The sequence below is a fragment of the Ranitomeya imitator genome, chromosome 2, assembly GCF_032444005.1.
Source record: "Ranitomeya imitator isolate aRanImi1 chromosome 2, aRanImi1.pri, whole genome shotgun sequence".
Classification (NCBI taxonomy): Eukaryota; Metazoa; Chordata; class Amphibia; order Anura; family Dendrobatidae; genus Ranitomeya; species Ranitomeya imitator.
Window position 1 is genome coordinate 176149761 of NC_091283.1, and position 18663 is coordinate 176168423.

An 18663-nucleotide genomic window follows, 5' to 3' on the forward strand; every position below is an offset into this window, starting at 1 on the left:
AACGTAAATCACAACTAATATCCCACGGAGGTCTGGAGTTGGAATGATGCTCAAAATCAAAGTGGAAAATGAAGATACAGGCTGATCCAACTTCAATGGAAATGCCTCAAGACGAGGAAATGATGCTCAGTAGCATGTGTGGCCTCCACGTGCCTGTATGACCTCCCTACAATGCCTGGGCATGCTCCTGATGAGGTGGAGAATGGTCTCCTGAGGGATCTCCTCCCAGACATGGACTAAAGCATCTGCCAACTCCTGGACAGTCTGTGGTGCAACGTGACGTTGGTGGATGGTGCGAGACATGATGTCCTAGATGTGTTCAATCGGATTCAGGTCTGGGGAACGGGCGGGCCAGTCCATAGCTTCAATGCCTTCATCTTGCAGGAACTGCTGACACACTCCAGCCACATGAGGTCTGGCATTGTCCTGCATTAGGAGGAACCCAGGGCCAACCACACCAGCATATGGTCTCACAAGGGGTCTGAGGATCTCATCTTGGTACCCAATGGCAGTCAGGCTACCTCTGGCGAGCACATGGAGGGCTGTGCGGCCCTCCAGAGAAATGCCACCCCATTACTGACCCACTGCCAAACTGGTCATGCTGAAGGATGTTGCAGGCTGCAGATCGCTCTCCTTGGTGTCTCCAGACTCTGTCACATCTGTCATATGTGCTCAGTGTGAATCTGCTTTCATCTGTGAAGAGCACAGGGCGCCAGTGGCGAATTTGCCAATCCTGGTATTCTGTGGCAAATGCCAAGCGTCCTGCATGATGTTGGGCTGTGAGCACAACCCCCATCTGTGGACGTCGGGCACTCAGACCATCCTCATGGAGTCGGTTTCTAACCGTTTGTGCAGACACATGCACATTTGTGGCCTGCTGGAGGTCATTTTGCAGGGCTCTGGTAGTGCTCCTCCTGTTCCTCCTTGCACAAAGGCTGAGGTAGCGGTCCTGCTGCTGTGTGTTTCCCTCCTACGGCCCCTCCACGTCTCTTGGTGTACTGGCCTGTCTCCTGGTAGCGCCTCCAGCCTCTGGACACTATGCTGACAGACACAGCAAACCTTCTTGCCACAGCTCACATTGATGTGCCATTCTGGATGGGCTGCACTACCTGAGCCACTTGAGTGGGTTGTAGAGTCCGTCTCATACTACCACGAGTGTGAAAGCACAACCAACATTCAAAAGTGACCAAAATATCAGCCAGAAAGCATTGGTACTGAGATGTGGTCTGTGGTCCCCATCCTTTATTGGGTGTGTCTTGATAGTTGTCAATAATTTCCATTTGTTGTCTATTCCATTTGCACAACAGCAGGTGAAATTGATTGTCAAACAGTGTTGCTTCCTAAGTGGACAGTTTGATTTCCCAGAAGTTTGTTTTACTTGGAGTTATATTCTGTTGTTTAAGTGTTCCCTTTATTTTTTTGAGCAGTGTATATATATATATATATATATATATATATATATATATATATATATATATATATATACGGTATATGTTTCGATCTATAGATAGATATAGATATATGGATAGATATATACACACACACACCATATATACAGATTAGAATATCATCAAAAAGTTTATTTCAGTTCTTCAGTACAAAAAGATCATATATCATATAGAGTCATTACAAACAGAGTGATCTATATCAAGAGTGTTTATTTCGGTTAATGTTGATGATTATGGCTTACAGCCAATGAAAACCCAAAAGTCATTATCTCAGTAAATTAGAATAATTAACAACAAACACCTGCAAAGGCTTCGTAAGCATTTAAAAAGGTCCCTTAGTCTGTTTCAGTAGCTCCACAATCATGGGGAAGACTGCTGACGTGACAGATGTCCAGAAGGCAGTCATCGAGACAGTCCACAAGGAGGGTAAGCCTCAAAAGGTCATTGCTAAAGAAGCTGGCTGTTCACAGAATACTGTATCCAAGTATATTAATGGAAAGTTGAGTAGAAGGAAAAAGTGTGGTAGAAAAAGGTGCACAAGCAACTGGGATAACCGCAGCCTTGAAAGGATTGTTAAGAAAAGGCCATTCAAAAATTTGGGGGAGATTCACAAGGAGTGGACTGCTGCTGGAGTCATTGCTTCAAGAGCCACCACACACAGACGTATCCAGGACATGGGCTACAAGTGTCACATTCCTTGTGTCAGGCCACTCATGGCCAATAGACAACGCCAGAAGTGTCTTACCTGGGCCAAGGAGAAAAAGAACTGGACTGTTGCTCTGTGATCCAAGGTGTTATTTTCAGATTAAAGTAAATTTCATTTGGAAATCAAGGTCCCAGAGTCTGGAGGAAGAGTGGAGAGGCCACAATCCAAGCTGCTGGAGGTCTAGTGTGAAGTTTCCACAATCAGTGATGGTTTCGGGAGCCATGTCATCTGCTGGTGTATGTCCACTGTGTTTTATCAAGACCAAAGTCAGTGCAGCCGTCTACCAGGTAGAGCACTTCATGCTTCCCTCTGCCGACAAGCTTTTAGGAGGTGGAAATGTAATTCTCCAGCAGGACTTGGCACCTGTTCACACTGCCAAAAGTACCAATACCTGGTTTACAAACAACAGTATCACTGTGCTTGATTGGCAGCAAACTCGCCTGACCTTAACCCCATAGAGAATCTATGGAGTATTGTCAAGAGGAAGATGAGACACCAGACCCAACAATGCAGAAGAGCTGAAGGCTGCTATCAAAGCAACCTGGGCTTCCATAACCCCTCAGCAGTACCACAGGCTGATCGCCTCCATGCCACACCGCATTGATGCAGTAATTGATGCAAAAGGAGCCCCGACCAAGTATTGAGTGCATTTACTGAACATACATTTCAGTAGGCCAACATTTCAGATTTTAAAATCATTTTTTCAAACTGGTGTTATAAAGTATTCTAATTTACTGAGATAATGACTTTTGGGTTTTCATTGGCTGTAAGCCATAATCATAAACATTAACAGAAATAAATACGTGAAACAGATCACTCTGTGTGTAATGACTCTACATAATGAGTTTCACTTTTTCAATTGAAGAACTGAAATAAATTAACTTTTTGATGATATTCTAATTCTGTGAGAAGCACTTGTGCACTTGTACATATATTCTGTCTCTTTGGGTCACACCTGTGCATGACTTTACCCCCTCTCCCACTAAATAAGGCATTTTGTACATACTGACAACTGCCCATTATCAAGTATCTGGTGCCAAAAAGTTGTCAGGTACTGAAGACTTTACCTTCTCTCCCCTTCAGTTTGGATAATTTGCTGCAGTGTGGGATCATCTATGCAGACAACCTGGTGGTGGTGGATAAGGAAAGCACGATGAGCGCGGAGGAAGACTACATGGCGGATGCGAAGACCATTGTTAATGTGCAGACCATGTTCAGGTATGTTGGGCATTATAAATCCAGCGGTCCCGGCTCAGGTGGTGTCTCCGCACACAGGCACTGCGAGACCCTTCACATAATTAAAGTCTTCAATCATTTACAGAAAGGAAACCACAATTTGTTGTCATGATTGAAAGTGCAGAACGAGACAATGAAGGGTGAGTGGGAGGCAACGCAGCGAGGGAGAGCGAGCCGTGTACTGTACGCGGGAGCGCGGGAATAGCTACAGGTTACTGCACCAATACCGCCAAGTCTCCATCTAAACGACTAAAAGGGAATGTCATCGCCCGGCTATCCCATCTATCTTATTTATTTGTACTACCGTAATTATTCTTTTTTTAATCTGTTTTATCTTCTGATAGACTTAATTATTTTTTAATTATTTTTTTTTTCTGCACATGGCAATCTTGCTGGGGGCTTCTGTTAGCAGCATCTAGGGATTTGCTTTAGAGCACACATGTCAAACTTTGACCCTTGGGTCAAATTTGGCTGGCAGGGTGACTGTTTGGCGCGGATGCCGACAGTTAAAAAAAAAAATGATAAAAGAGGGAGCCATCAGCTGACTCTCCCTCCACCATCATTCTCCCTCTGCATATGAGGTCTCATGATGTCACTATTTCGCACCCGCTGTGCCGAGCAGTGAAGAACTTAAGAGCGCTCGCTGCCAAAACTGGACCAACGGGGACAGGGAAGAAGTGAGTATTTTTTATGTGAGGCCTATTATACTATTTGTAGGACTATGTGGGGCCCATTATACTGTGTGGAGGACTGTGTGAGGCCCATTATACTGTGTGGAGGGCTATGTGGGGCCCATTATCCCGTGTGGAGGGCTGTATGGGGCCCATTATACTGTATGAGGGGCCTTATGGGAGCCCAATATACTGTGTGTAGGACTGTGTGGGGCCCATTATACTGTATGGAGGGCTATGTGGCGCCCATTATACTGTGTGGAGGGCTATGTGGAACCCATTATACTATGTGAAGGGCTATGTGGGGACCATTACACTGTGTGGAGCCTATAATACTGTGTGGAGAGCTATGTGGGGCCCGTTATACTGTGTGGAGCGCTATGTGGGGCCCATTATACTGTGTGGAGGGCTATGTGGTGCCCATTATACTGTGTGGAGGGCTATGTGGCGTCCATTATACTGTGTGGAGGGCTATGTGGAACCCATTATACTGTGTGAAGGGCTATGTGGGGACCATTACACTGTGTGGAGCCTATAATACTGTGTGGAGAGCTATGTGGGGCCCGTTATACTGTGTGGAGCGCTATGTGGGGCCCATTATACTGTGTGGAGGGCTATGTGGAACGCATCATACTGGGTGGAGGGCTATGTGTGTCCATTATACTGTGTGAAGGACTGTGTGGGGATCACAGTTGGGGCATCATACTTTGTTGGGGTCACTATACTTTGACGGGAGGGTACAGTAGGTTCATTATACCATTCGTGTGGAGGATACTGTGAAGGAATTCATAGCGCAGGTATCATACTGTGTTTGGGGGGCACATTTGTTGTCATCATTTTATTGTCTGTATTATTTAATTCAAGTTTTTTTTTATTACATATTTAAATTAGGCCATATGCTTTTTATTCCTCTTACATAACATTATTCCAGTATGCCCCATTCTTGATTAATTTTATTCTTTTATTTTATTCGTAAAATGTACTATATTCGTGGGACAAACCTTTTTAGTTTGTTTCCATATGAAAAAGTTAATCGTTCTAATTTAATTATAGGGAAAAACTTCCTCAATTGCAGGCATTTTTTTAATAAATATCAAGGCTGGCCCATGACTTTGTCCCAAGTTTTTCATTTTGGCCCTCTGTGTATTTGAGTTTGACATTCCTGCATTAGAGCAACAACATGGACAATAGACAGCAATAGTCTGGAGATGTTCATTAACCTTTCTAAAGTGTTGTATTAATACGCTGTGCAGACGGGAGGAAGAGGAGGTGAGCTGTGACATCACCTATTGTGAATGGTAGATCCCGTTATCTACTTTATATAGATGTGTTATCTCTCATTGTACAGGAGGAGGAGGTGAGCTGTGACATCACCTATTGTGAATGGTGGATCCTGTGTTATCTACTGTATATAGAGGTGTTATCAGTCATTGTACAGGAGGAGGTGAGCTGTGACATCACCTATTGTGAATGGTGGATCCTGTGTTATCTACTGTATATAGAGGTGTTATCAGTCATTGTACAGGAGGAGGTGAGCTGTGACATCACCTATTGTGAATGGTGGATCCTGTGTTATCTACTGTATATAGAGGTGTTATCAGTCATTGTACAGGAGGAGGTGAGCTGTGACATCACCTATTGTGAATGGTGGACCCTGTAATCTATTGTATATAGAGGTGAATAAGCAAAAAGAAGGAAGCAATAATAGCCAAAGGAATGAGAAAATATGACAAACCTTATTAGGAAAAACATGATAAAACACAAAAACTTTGTATAAAAAGGGAGAATAACGACAACAGCTATCCTGATGTCCAGGACCTGTCTGACGGCAAACCATATGATGAGCTATAGCTCACATTCTTGTGCTACAATGTGTGAGAAACAATGCATCAGACAGCAGTGCCTCCTAGTGGCCATATAGATTATAGCCATTATATTTGTATGTGAGAGGGGAGTAAAATCTTAATTATATGCGGCAACAGTATGTAAAATATGACTCAATATATAACATCGATGGGTTAAATTACATGCAGTAGTAAATGACAGCGTAAATGAGGCAATGGTGACCCGTAGAAGCTGAATAATTACTGCTGTAATGTTATAGAGGGGTAAAATACCAATTATGTGCAACTGTATATATAAAGTATAGGGCCGTGCGAGGCACCATGGAATGGTGTTTGGGGTTTCCACTCCCCTCCATCCAGAGACCTCACATAGGTATTATCCTCCTTGTCTATTATCTTGCTTTGTTATACTACTGATTGTGATTATTGGGGTCCCTGCTGCCTCATACTGTTGGGATTTTATTGCTTCGCTCTTTTGGGCTATTTGCATTTGATTGGAAGCGCCCTTTATACTCATTGGCATGATATAGGTTTTCCTGTATATAGAGGTATTATCAGTCATTATACAGGAGGAGGTGAGCTGTGACATCACCTATTGTGAATGGTGGATCCTGTGTTATCTACTGTATATAGAGGTGTTATCAGTCATTGTACAGGAGGAGGAGGTGAGCTGTGACCACCAATTGTAAATGGTGGATCCTGTGTTATCTACTGTATATAGAGGTGTTATCAGTCATTGTACAGGAGGAGGAGATGAGCTGTGATGTCACCTTTTGTGAATGGTGGATCCTGTGTTATCTACTGTATATAGATGTGTTATCAGTCATTGTACAGGAGGACGTGAGATGTGACATCACCTATTGTGAATAGTGGATCCTATGTTATCTACTGTATATAGAGGTGTTATCAGTCATTGTACAGGAGGTGGTGAGCTGTGACATCGCCTATTGTGAATGGTGGTTCCTGTGTTATCTACTGTATATAGAGGTGTTATCAGTCATTGTACAGGAGGACGTGAGATGTGACACCACATACTGTGAATGGTGGATCCTGTGTTATTTACTGTATATAGAGGTGTTATCAGTCATTGTACAGGAGGAGGAGGTGAGCTGCGACATCACCTATTGTGAATGGTGAATCCTGTGTTATCTACTGTATATAGAGGTGTTATCAGTCATTGTACAGGAGGACGTGAGATGTGACATCACCTATTGTGAATGGTGAATCCTGTGTTATCTACTGTATATAGAGGTGTTATCAGTCATTGTACAGGAGGAGGAGGTGAGCTGTGACATCTATTGTGAATGGTGGATCCCATATTATCTACTGTATATAGAGGTGTTATCAGTCATTGTACAGGAGGAGGATGTGAGCTGTGACATCACCTATTGTGAATGGTATTACTATATACAGTGGGGAAAAAAATCAGTATTTGAGTTATGAGATTTTCTGGTTTTATTGTTAGACTAGCTGAAGAGCCCGGCGTTGCCTGGGCATAGTAAATATCTGTGGTTAGTTATAGCACCTCATTTCTCTTATTTTCCCATCACGCCTCTCATTTTCCCAATCACATCTTTCATTTTCCCCCTCACACCTCTCATTTTCCCCCTCATATCTCTCATTTTCTCCCTCACACCTCTCATTTTCTCCCTCACTCCTCTCATTCCTCCCTAACACTTGTCATTTCGACCTCACATCTGTCATTTTCCGATCACTCCACTATTTTCCCTCACTCCTCTTTCGACCTCACATCTGTCATTTTCCGATCACTCCACTATTTTCCCTCACTCCTCTTTCCACCTCACATCTGTCATTTTCCGATCACTCCACTATTTTCCCTCACTCCTCTCATTTTGCACTCACCCCTTTTCATTTTCACCTCAGTATATACATGTTTGTCATCTCCCTTATATATAGTATACACCTGTATGTCATCTCCTGTGTATAGTATATACCTGTATGTCATCTCCCCTGTATATATAATATACCTTCTGTGTGTCATCTCCCATGTATATAGTATATACCTGTATGTCATCTCCTCCTATATATAGTATATACCTGTATGTCATCTCCTCCTGTATATAGTATATACCTGTATGTCATCTCCTTCTATATATAGTATATACCTGTATGTCATCTCCTCCTGTATATAGTATATACCTGTGTGTCATCTCCCCTGTATATAGTATATATCTGTGTGTCATCTCCTCCTGTATATAGTATGCGCGTGGCGAGTTTTGAGTGGCGACTTTTGTGTTTCGACTTTTATGTGGCGAGGTTGGTGTATTTGTGGTGAAATGTGTGCTGAGGGTGGTATATGTGTTCAAGCACGTGGTAGTGTGTGGCGCATTTTGTGTGTGTTCATATCCCCGTGTGTGGTGAGTATCCCATGTCGGGGCCCCACCTTAGCAACTGTACAGTATATACTCTTTGGCGCCATCGCTCTCATTCTTTAAGTCCCCCTTGTTCACATCTGGCAGCTGTCAATTTGCCTCCTACACTTTTCCTTTCATTTTTTCCCATTATGTAGATAGGGGCAAAATTGTTTGGTGAATTGGAAAGCGCGGGGTTAAAATTTCGCCTCACAATATAGCCTATGACGCTCTCAGGGTCCAGACGTGTGACTGTGCAAAATTTTGTGGCTGTAGCTGCGACGGTTCCGATGCCAATCCCGGACACACACACACACACACACATTCAGCTTTATATAGTAGATTCTGACTCTCACAAGTGAAGTGTACTTACGATAAAAACTACAGACCTCTCCATTCTTTGTAGGTGGGAAAATGTGCAAAATCAGCAGACTTATTTTCCCCAGTGTTTGTGTGTATAATATGTGTGTATATATATATATATATATATATATATATATATATATATATATATATATATATATATATATATATATATATATATATATATATATATATATATATACAGTGGGGCAAAAAAGTATTTAGTCAGTCAGCAATAGTGCAAGTTCCACCACTTAAAAAGATGAGAGGCGTCTGTAATTTACATCATATGTAGACCTCAACTATGGGAGACAAACTGAGAAAAAAAAATCCAGAAAATCACATTGTCTATTTTTTTAACAATTTATTTGCATATTATGGTGGAAAATAAGTATTTGGTCAGAAACAAAATTTCATCCCAATACTTTGTAATATATCCTTTGTTGGCAATGACAGAGGTCAAACGTTTTCTGTAAGTCTTCACAAGGTTGCCACACACTGTTGTTGGTATGTTGGCCCATTCCTCCATGCAGATCTCCTCTAGAGCAGTGATGTTTTTGGCTTTTCGCTTGGCAACACAGACTTTCAACTCCCTCCAAAGGTTTTCTATAGGGTTAAGATCTGGAGACTGGCTAGGCCACTCCAGGACCTTGAAATGCTTCTTACGAAGCCACTCCTTCGTTGCCCTGGCGGTGTGCTTTGGATCATTGTCATGTTGAAAGACCCAGCCACGTTTCATCTTCAATGCCCTTGCTGATGGAAGGAGATTTGCACTCAAAATCTCATGATACATGGCCCCATTCATTCTTTCATGTACCCGGATCAGTCGTCCTGGCCCCTTTGCAGAGAAACAGCCCCAAAGCATGATGTTTCCACCACCATGCTTTACAGTAGGTATGGTGTTTGATGGATGCAACTCAGTATTCTTTTTCCTCCAAACACGACAAGTTGTGTTTCTACCAAACAGTTCCAGTTTGGTTTCATCAGACCATAGGACATTCTCCCAAAACTCCTCTGGATCATCCAAATGCTCTCTAGCAAACTTCAGACGGGCCCGGACATGTACTGGCTTAAGCAGTGGGACACGTCTGGCACTGCAGGATCTGAGTCCATGGTGGCGTAGTGTGTTACTTATGGTAGGCCTTGTTACATTGGTCCCAGCTCTCTGCAGTTCATTCACTAGGTCCCCCCGCGTGGTTCTGGGATTTTTGCTCACCGTTCTTGTGATCATTCTGACCCCACGGGGTGGGATTTTGCGTGGAGCCCCAGATCGAGGGAGATTATCAGTGGTCTTGTATGTCTTCCATTTTCTAATTATTGCTCCCACTGTTGATTTCTTCACTCCAAGCTGGTTGGCTATTGCAGATTCAGTCTTCCCAGCCTGGTGCAGGGCTACAATTTTGTTTCTGGTGTCCTTTGACAGCTCTTTGGTCTTCACCATAGTGGAGTTTGGAGTCAGACTGTTTGAGGGTGTGCACAGGTGTCTTTTTATACTGATAACAAGTTTAAACAGGTGCCATTACTATAGGTAATGAGTGGAGGAAAGAGGAGACTCTTAAAGAAGAAGTTACAGGTCTGTGAGAGCCAGAAATCTTGATTGTTTGTTTCTGACCAAATACTTATTTTCCACCATAATATGCAAATAAATTGTTAAAAAAAACAGACAATGTGATTTTCTGGATTTTTTTTTCTCAGTTTGTCTCCCATAGTTGAGGTCTACCTATGATGTAAATTACAGACGCCTCTCATCTTTTTAAGTGGTGGAACTTGCACTATTGCTGACTGACTAAATACTTTTTTGCCCCACTGTATATGTTACCTTACCTTTCATTGTAATCCTGCCTGTGATGGTAATGAGAGTGCTGGGAAGTGGTCTCTACAGAGCAGGAATTATCCATCTATTACACGGCTCAGTGTGAGTGAAAACTGCACGATTTCATAATCATTTTGCAATATATTTATTGTTCTTCCTTTTGTAATATATCTAACGTATATGTTAAAACTTATTTTAACCGGAAAGTCATTTTCCGATACTTTTACTTTAATAGTTTTGTCAATTAAAAAAACATGGCAGCTATCTTTCAGAAACTGTGCCACCCCCTGGACATTGGTTGAGTCTAGTTTTGCAGCTCAGCCACATTGAAGTGAATGGATCGACGCTGCAGAGCTGCTCACAATGGCACCATCGCCAGGGGTGGCGCTGTTACAGAAACGGCCCGTGATTCGGTGATATGTCCGCACAGTATGGCACTATGTAGCACCATTATTACCGTATGGCGCCGTTCTTTAGTTACAGTTTGGCAGTTCTCAGCACACATTTTTGGAAGATGTCCCCACAGGCTTTGATCCCATCATGCTATAACTTTTTGTTTGTTTACTTTGTTTCTCATTGCAGACTGTTTCCGAGCCTCAGCATCACCACCGAGCTCACCCACCCGTCCAACATGCGCTTCATGCAGTTCAGAGCAAAAGATTGTTATTCCTTGGCACTTTCTAAATTGGAAAAAGTAAGTAAAAACTAAAAAAAAAAACCAATGAAGTCTGCATCTGTGTCCATATGGTGGGTGACTGCCGCCTCCTAGAGATTAGTCGCTCCGGCTATTCTAGTTACCGCAATAACACTAGAGGCAACGCCATAAGAACGGTAGAAATGTTATCCCCCCGATCACAGCGCCCCGGAGGCTCTTACCTGTCCGTCTTCTCTACTTGTATCTCTGCAGAAAGAACGAGAGAATGGATCCAACCTGGCGTTCATGTTTCGCCTCCCATTTGCTGCAGGCAGAGTTTTCAGCATCAGCATGTTGGACACGTTGTTATATCAGGTCAGCAGGAAAAGAAACGCGGAGACGACAATCGCACATCTTAAGAGGAAAAAAATATATACCGTATATTAATGTACCGCTTCCCTATAACACGTGCAGACGCCTTACGCAGGTTCAGATATAACCTCACGATTGAGCAATTTTTCATTTTTGCGCTTCCATTATATTTCCGTCCACAACCGCGCGAGTCTTGTTTTTTGCAGGACAAAATGTCGTTTTTAATGACACTATTCACTTTATAATGGAAATGCGGCAAAATAGTGAGAAAAACATGCGATTCCACCGTTTTGCAGCAGTTACTGCACAATAAAAATACGGCATGATTCAAAAGCATTTTTTCTTAATTTATTTTCCTTTTTTTTTCTAGTCCCCCTAAGGAATTACATATATATATATATATATGTCAAATTTATTAATTTTATTTGTTACCTCTGGTCGGCTTCATAGGAGTACAAGGAAGGCAGTGATGGGGGCTGCAGTTTTCTGTATTGTTATAGTAAATGACTGAATTGTGATGTCCCTCTTGGAAATTTATGACTAATATTACATAATTTACCATAATTGTCAAGTGGGTGTACCCAGACAAATCAGTCGCTGATTGGACAATCCCGGACTCGGCTGGTAGCGGCCAGTTGTGATTTGATTCCTACATTTCCAGGAGAAATAACAGAGGAACGCCACCACCGATAGCTATAACAAAGCAGCAAGATTGGATCCGAATAACGTTTTCTGCATTTTTTTTCCTTCTCATTCAGTCCTTTGTGAAGGATTACATGATTACCATCACCAGGCTGCTCCTAGGACTGGACACCACCCCAGGATCGGGGTACCTGTGTGCGGTAAGTGCTGGTGACCCCATAAGGGTGGTAACGCCCTATGATTTTTTTTTACAGTGATTTAAAATAACAAAAGGGGTAACATGTCACCCTCCTTGGTTCCTCCCGGGGTCTCTGGTTACCAGGCTGCAGGGATGATGTTGTTCGTCGACATGTAAACACTGCAGCCAATCATTGACTGTAATAGTGTAGTGTATATGCTGCAGCCAGTGATTGTCTGCAGCAGTCAAATGTGTCTATAAGTCATCAGCGAAGCCAAGTGAGCAGAGACGGGCGGTGGACCAGGGAAACATTGCCTTCAGAGCAGCAGTTAAGGTGTAGACTTTTACCAGCTGTTTGTAAAAATAACACAGATCTTGGAGTTGGACACCCCAATGCTGTGAAACAGTGTCGGACTGGGGTGCCAAGGGCCCACCTGTAACACTGACTTTGGAGGCCCACCTGCATTCAAATATTACACTGCCTGGTTCACAAATTGACCTACATCTCTATATAATAATACATTGGGTAGTTTGATTAATGAATGATGAGATGCTACTTTTTCTGTATAGAATCAATTGAATTATGCCAAGTACTGCTCATACAGTGGGGTTGGGGGCCCAGATCTGCACAGGGGCCCACCGGAGGATTCCCCTGTTACCCTATGGGCCAGTCCGAGCCTGCTGTGAAATGACTGTATAGTCAGACACCACCGAACGATGAACGTGGACCTGATCTGACATCTTGTGCCTTCAGTGCTCCATTAATCTGATCAGGGTGCGATCTGTTTTCCTTCCCCCAGATGAAGATCACAGAGGATGACCTTTGGATCCGGTCGTACGGGCGGCTGTTTCAGAAACTCTGTTCGTCCAGCGCAGAGATTCCTATTGGGATTTACAGGACCCAGTCACACATGTTCTCTACATCGGAGGTAGCAGTCTGACAGTATTTTTTGGGACAACAATGCCATTTTTCCTTCAGCATGTGAATGCACCCTTATAGTTCACCACCAGTCACATCAGTCATCCCTCTACAAGTTATAAGAAATGCAGATAGTCTGAGGGAAGGATGTGATCGGCCCCTCGGGTCACCGTGTATGGAATGTGACTAACCAATTCACTGCTGATTTACTAGGGCATCTAACCAACAGATGACGGAGCCCTAACGGTAAGTTCACACTGGGCGTTTCTGCTGCAGCAAAACCGGATTTCTTGGCAGGATAGAAGCTGCGGCAAAAACGCAGGTTTAAGTGCGTTTTTGTGTGGATTTGGTGCTGATTTGGTGCGTTTTTGTGTCTCTTTGTCCAGGCTAATGTCCATTGACTTTTCTGCAGAATAAACGCAGCAAATAATGATACCTGCGTTTTTGCTGCGTTTTTTCAACACCCATTCAAGCCAGTGGGTGAAAAACGCCGAAAGAAGTGACATGCTCTATGTCCAAAAAGAGCAGCAAAGCACAAAATCCTGATCACACAAAAAACCAACGTGTGTGCAGGAGATTTCTGAAATGTCATAGGCTTTGCTGGTACTGTAAAAAGCAGCTGAAAATTAGCATAAAAAAGCAGCAAAAAAAACACAGCAAAACGCCCAGTGTGAACTTACCCTAAGGATGAGCAGATGGATCTGAACTGCTAGAATTTGTTTAGAATTTCCCAAAATTCTCGGGTTTTAGTAAATTTGCATTGTTTTGGGAAATTGATTTGCGGAAATCCAGCAGAATGGAGGCTGTCCGCCATTTTCCTGGATTCATGAGTCAGAAAGGGATATAAAATGTCATGCTCCCCCGCCACACTCCGATTCACTCTTTGGCGGCTTTCCTTGGCACCTGAAGTGTTGGCGTATAGCAAAGAGGAGACTGGTGTGGGAGCCTGGACAGAGGAGTATGATATTTTAGGGTTGTTAACGCTTTACAGACCCCCTGGATTATTATGCTTTGGGGTCGCTCGTCCCTAAACTAATTGTTATTTTACTGCTAGAAAATTTTTTTTCTTACAAGTGTATTTGGGATTTACTGTGTAAATTGGTGACATTAAAAATGTCGTATTTCTTTTCACAGCCGCACGACATCAGAACGCAGGTAGGTTGTTCTTGCACTTTCTTACCCTGAGATTTCTACATGTTTGTGGGGTTCATCCAATAATAGAAAAACATGGTTGTTTTTTTTCCACATCTGTCCATGTGATATTACAGCCCTGTGCCATTCAATTCAATAACGCTAGGCTACGCAACGCCGCAGATTAGCTAAAATTGGCTGATGTTTCCACAGTGTAAACGGTTGTCCAGGATTTTGCTATTGATGGGCAATTCTTAGGATAGGTCACCAATATCAGACTGTAGGAGGTTCATTGACGATTAGCTGTTCCAGCACTTGCTAGAGGTAAATAGTGTATGGAGCTGGAACAGCACAGCTCTCAACTCCATGTAGTGGCCATATTTGGGTACTGCAGGCCAGATCACATTCACTTCAGTAGGAGTGGAGCTGCAGTACATGGGAACGGCCACTACATAATGTACGGAGCTGTGCTGGTCCAGAGGAGTCCAGAAGTAAACAGCACAGCTCTGTACTCTGCATAGTGGCCATTTTTGGGTACTGCAGACCAGATCACATTAATTTCAATAGGCGCGCAGGTGTAGTACCTGTGAACAGCCACTACACAGTGTACCACCATGGGACGTGCTGACAGGTGTTGGACGCTCGCCGATCGGATATCCATGCCCTATCCCAAGGATAGTCCATCAGTATCAAATTCTGCGTCAATACCTTTAAATTTGACCGACTAGTCTAAATTTCACCTTACAAATCTGTAAGTTAGCTCACTTTACGCCACAATTTCAGCACAAAATATCTCATTTCTGAACTCATGCCGTCACGCCGCGTAGAAAAGTTGCCAAAGCAACCTTTCAACAGCCAGCAGGTATCTGGTAATGTCCCGGACACGTGCACATTATCTGCGGTGTGTCGGACCGTTGCCTTGGCATCTATCCCGACCAGTGTGACGGCACAGTGCAGCCCCTTTAATAATGGTGATCTGGAGACCCACGTTACCATGGAGACACAAAAACTACGGCTCATTACCAAGCTCGACGGCCCCACTTTTACCTTTTATTCATTGTGTTATTTTTTTTTTTCTTCCATCTTCAGTCGCAAATCTCCATCAATGTGGAAGACTGTGAAGACACGAAAGACACAAAGGAGCATTGGATGGCGAAACCCAGTCACAGAAACTCCACGTCCAGCGATCAGTCCGAGCACCCGCTGCTGCGCAGGAAGAGTATGCAGTGGGCACGGAGGCTCAGCAGGAAGGGCAACAAGCAGGCCACCAAAACGGCCGAGTGGATCAGTCAGCAAAGGCTGAACCTGTACCGGAGATCTGAGCGCCAGGAACTGTCCGAACTGGTGAAAAACCGCATGAAACATCTGGGTCTCCCGACTACGGGTTACGGTAAGTGATCGCTGCTCTGAGGCCAATGTGCTGCTATGTGCATGTGCTTTATATGTAGAGAGTTAGGTAACCAATACTGGAGGGACGGATAAATTCAGCACCGTCTGCTACCGGACATGGGGGTGGGACTAATGCGGAGCCCTGGAGGTCCCGTATGGTGAAACGGGGGTCTATAGGTTATATCTTCTGTAAACAGAAGTTCATCACTATAGTGAGACATCCCCTACATGCTGGGGGATCTGCTCCGCTCTGTGATGCTTTATACCCAGCCTCCACCCTGGGCTCGTGCATCAGTACCGATGAGAAAATATTTCTATCCTTCAGACAGCACAAAGGGGGGAGGCTCCTGCTGCAGTCACCTGTGTAACAGCTAAACACAGGACCAGGAGGAGGAGACACTGAGATTTGCTTTATAGATAAACAGAAGTTTTATTCAAGTACCGATCCTTTTCAACGTTTTTGTTCATTTTTTTTAAAGTTTACATTGTGATAGGAGATAAAATAGTAACGGACGTACTGTGATTATTTTTCTACTTTTTTATGTTTAGTGTCCCTTAAAGGGGACCTGTCACTTGCCATAAATATGTATTTTTTTTTACCTGGTGTAAATGCCAATGTTCTTCAATTTTAATGCCCTGAATCCAATGTATTACTGGTCACCCTAAGTTTCAGAAGGTATAGATGCCAAGTACATCCGAGACCCACAGTGTCTAAGGTAGCATGGTAGTAGCAGGTCAGAGTACCCTTACTGCATATGAGGGAATATCCAAACAGTAGGAAGGGAACAAGTAGGTCACATCGTGCGTAAATAGAAGGTATTAATAGGTCAAAGTAACCCCATGACGTATACGGAAATGTCCACCAGTGAAGAGGGGATCAAGTAAGCTTTAAACCATTTCTAACATACCGTACAATGCCCGCAGCATAAGAAAGAAACGAATATACCTAGGAAGGTCGGGAACAACAACTCTTCACCCCGACGCGTATTTCACCACTGGCTAAAATTCCTGGGTTTATTTTTTTGCTCCTCCGCCTCTCTATTCCTGAGATATGGTCTCCTCTTTTCATGAGAATCCTGTCCCCTTGGCCAAAATTATGAGATTTATATACAGGGAAGAAGGGGCTCTATCTTGGAATGAGGAGGAGCAGGAACAAAAAAAAACAATGTTGAGTTCAGGGGAACAGCAGCATTTACACCAGATTAAAAATAAATAAATACGGTACATATTTATGGAGACAGGTCCTCTTTAAGGCTATGTGCACACGTTCAGGATTTCTTGCAAAAATTTCCAGAGCAAAACCGGACATTTTTCTGCAAGAAATCCGCATGCGTTTTTTTTCGCGTTTTTGACACGTTTATTGCGCTTTTTTTTCCCGGAGCTTCCCAATGCATTAAATAGCGGGGAAAAACATGAAAAATCCGCTAAATTAATGAACATGCTGCGTTTTTTTACCGCTATGCTTTTTTTTTTCGTGGAAAAAAACGTATCATGTGCACAAAAATTGCGGAATGCATTCTAAATGATGGGATGCATAATGTATGCGTTGTTATAGCGAAAAAACGCGAAAAATCCGCAACGTGTGCACACAGCCTCAATCTAAAGTGATTGGCCTTCTCAACCTGACAGATAAATATCCAGGAAGATCCCCATGTCCTCACCTCTTAGTGTAATTTAGTCCTATCATAGGAGGACCGAACCCTAAAATCATCTCCAAACTGGGGTGCCCCCGGATGTCTCACTGAGCAGACCCCTATAATTGGTCATTTATGTATGTTTTGTAGATCGATCATTTTTGTTGACATTACAAATAGATCATCTGAGATCCCACGTGGGATCTATTGCTTTTTTCGTACCCAGTGTGATGATGAAGTAGCCACCAAGGGTCGGTCCTACATGTAGAATACCTTGGCAATGGTGAGGCATTAGTATGGGGCACATCTACTGAGCTCCAAACACTGTTCTTTAGCTGCCTTTCCTTCCCACATTCAGCCAGTCCTTTATTGACCATCTATACGAGGGGAGTCTCCACTGTGACCCCCCGATCTTCTCCACTGTATTCCTATTTCTCTGGCCACTACCTACATGAGCCCCCTTGGCTTGATGGATTACTTAAGGTTGGTTGTCAGAATTGTCATGCACTACCCATTTCGTGGTGGAGTTGACCTCTAGTTATCTCATTTCTTCACCTTTGACCAACACTGGCATCTTTATAATAGGTCTTCATTACTTTTGGAGGGGTTTTAGATCATTAAATCTTCTGGTGCTTCATGGAAACTGTCAGCAAGCTGCTGTTACCTGATAGCGACAGGATCTGTTCCGCAGGACTGGCGCATAGCAAATGTGGTGCCAATATTCAAAAAGGGCTCTAAAAGTGAACCTGGAAATTATAGGCCAGTAAGTCTAACCTCTATTGTTGGTAAAATATTTGAAGGGTTTCTGAGGGATGTTATTCTGGATTATCTCAATGAGAATAACTGTTTAACTCCATATCAGCATGGGTTTATGAGAAATCGCTCCTGTCAAACCAATCTAGTCAGTTTTTATGAAGAGGTAAGCTATAGGCTGGACCACGGTGAGTCATTGGACGTGGTATATCTCGATTTTTCCAAAGCGTTTGATACCGTGCCGCACAAGAGGTTGGTACACAAAATGAGAATGCTTGGTCTGGGGGAAAATGTGTGTAAATGGGTTAGTAACTGGCTTAGTGATAGAAAGCAGAGGGTGGTTATAAATGGTATAGTCTCTAACTGGGTCGCTGTGACCAGTGGGGTACCGCAGGGGTCGGTATTGGGACCTGTTCTCTTCAACATATTCATTAATGATCTGGTAGAAGGTTTACACAGTAAAATATCGATATTTGCAGATGATACAAAACTATGTAAAGCAGTTAATACAAGAGAAGATAGTATTCTGCTACAGATGGATCTGGATAAGTTGGAAAC

The 18663-nt window shown here is 43.2% G+C and overlaps 1 protein-coding gene across 5 annotated transcripts in view; it reads left to right on the plus strand.

Moving 5' to 3' along the window:
• KCNT1 (potassium sodium-activated channel subfamily T member 1) overlaps positions 1-18663 on the plus strand; it is a 370149-nt gene that overhangs the window by 341145 nt on the left and 10341 nt on the right. For all 5 annotated transcript variants that reach the window (XM_069748033.1, XM_069748032.1, XM_069748037.1 and 2 more), the window contains 7 exons: positions 3238-3372; positions 11036-11147; positions 11361-11462; positions 12218-12301; positions 13080-13208; positions 14333-14353; positions 15419-15719. In XM_069748033.1, the coding sequence (XP_069604134.1) occupies positions 3238-3372; positions 11036-11147; positions 11361-11462; positions 12218-12301; positions 13080-13208; positions 14333-14353; positions 15419-15719 (884 nt within the window). The remainder of the gene's footprint in view (positions 1-3237; positions 3373-11035; positions 11148-11360; positions 11463-12217; positions 12302-13079; positions 13209-14332; positions 14354-15418; positions 15720-18663) is intronic.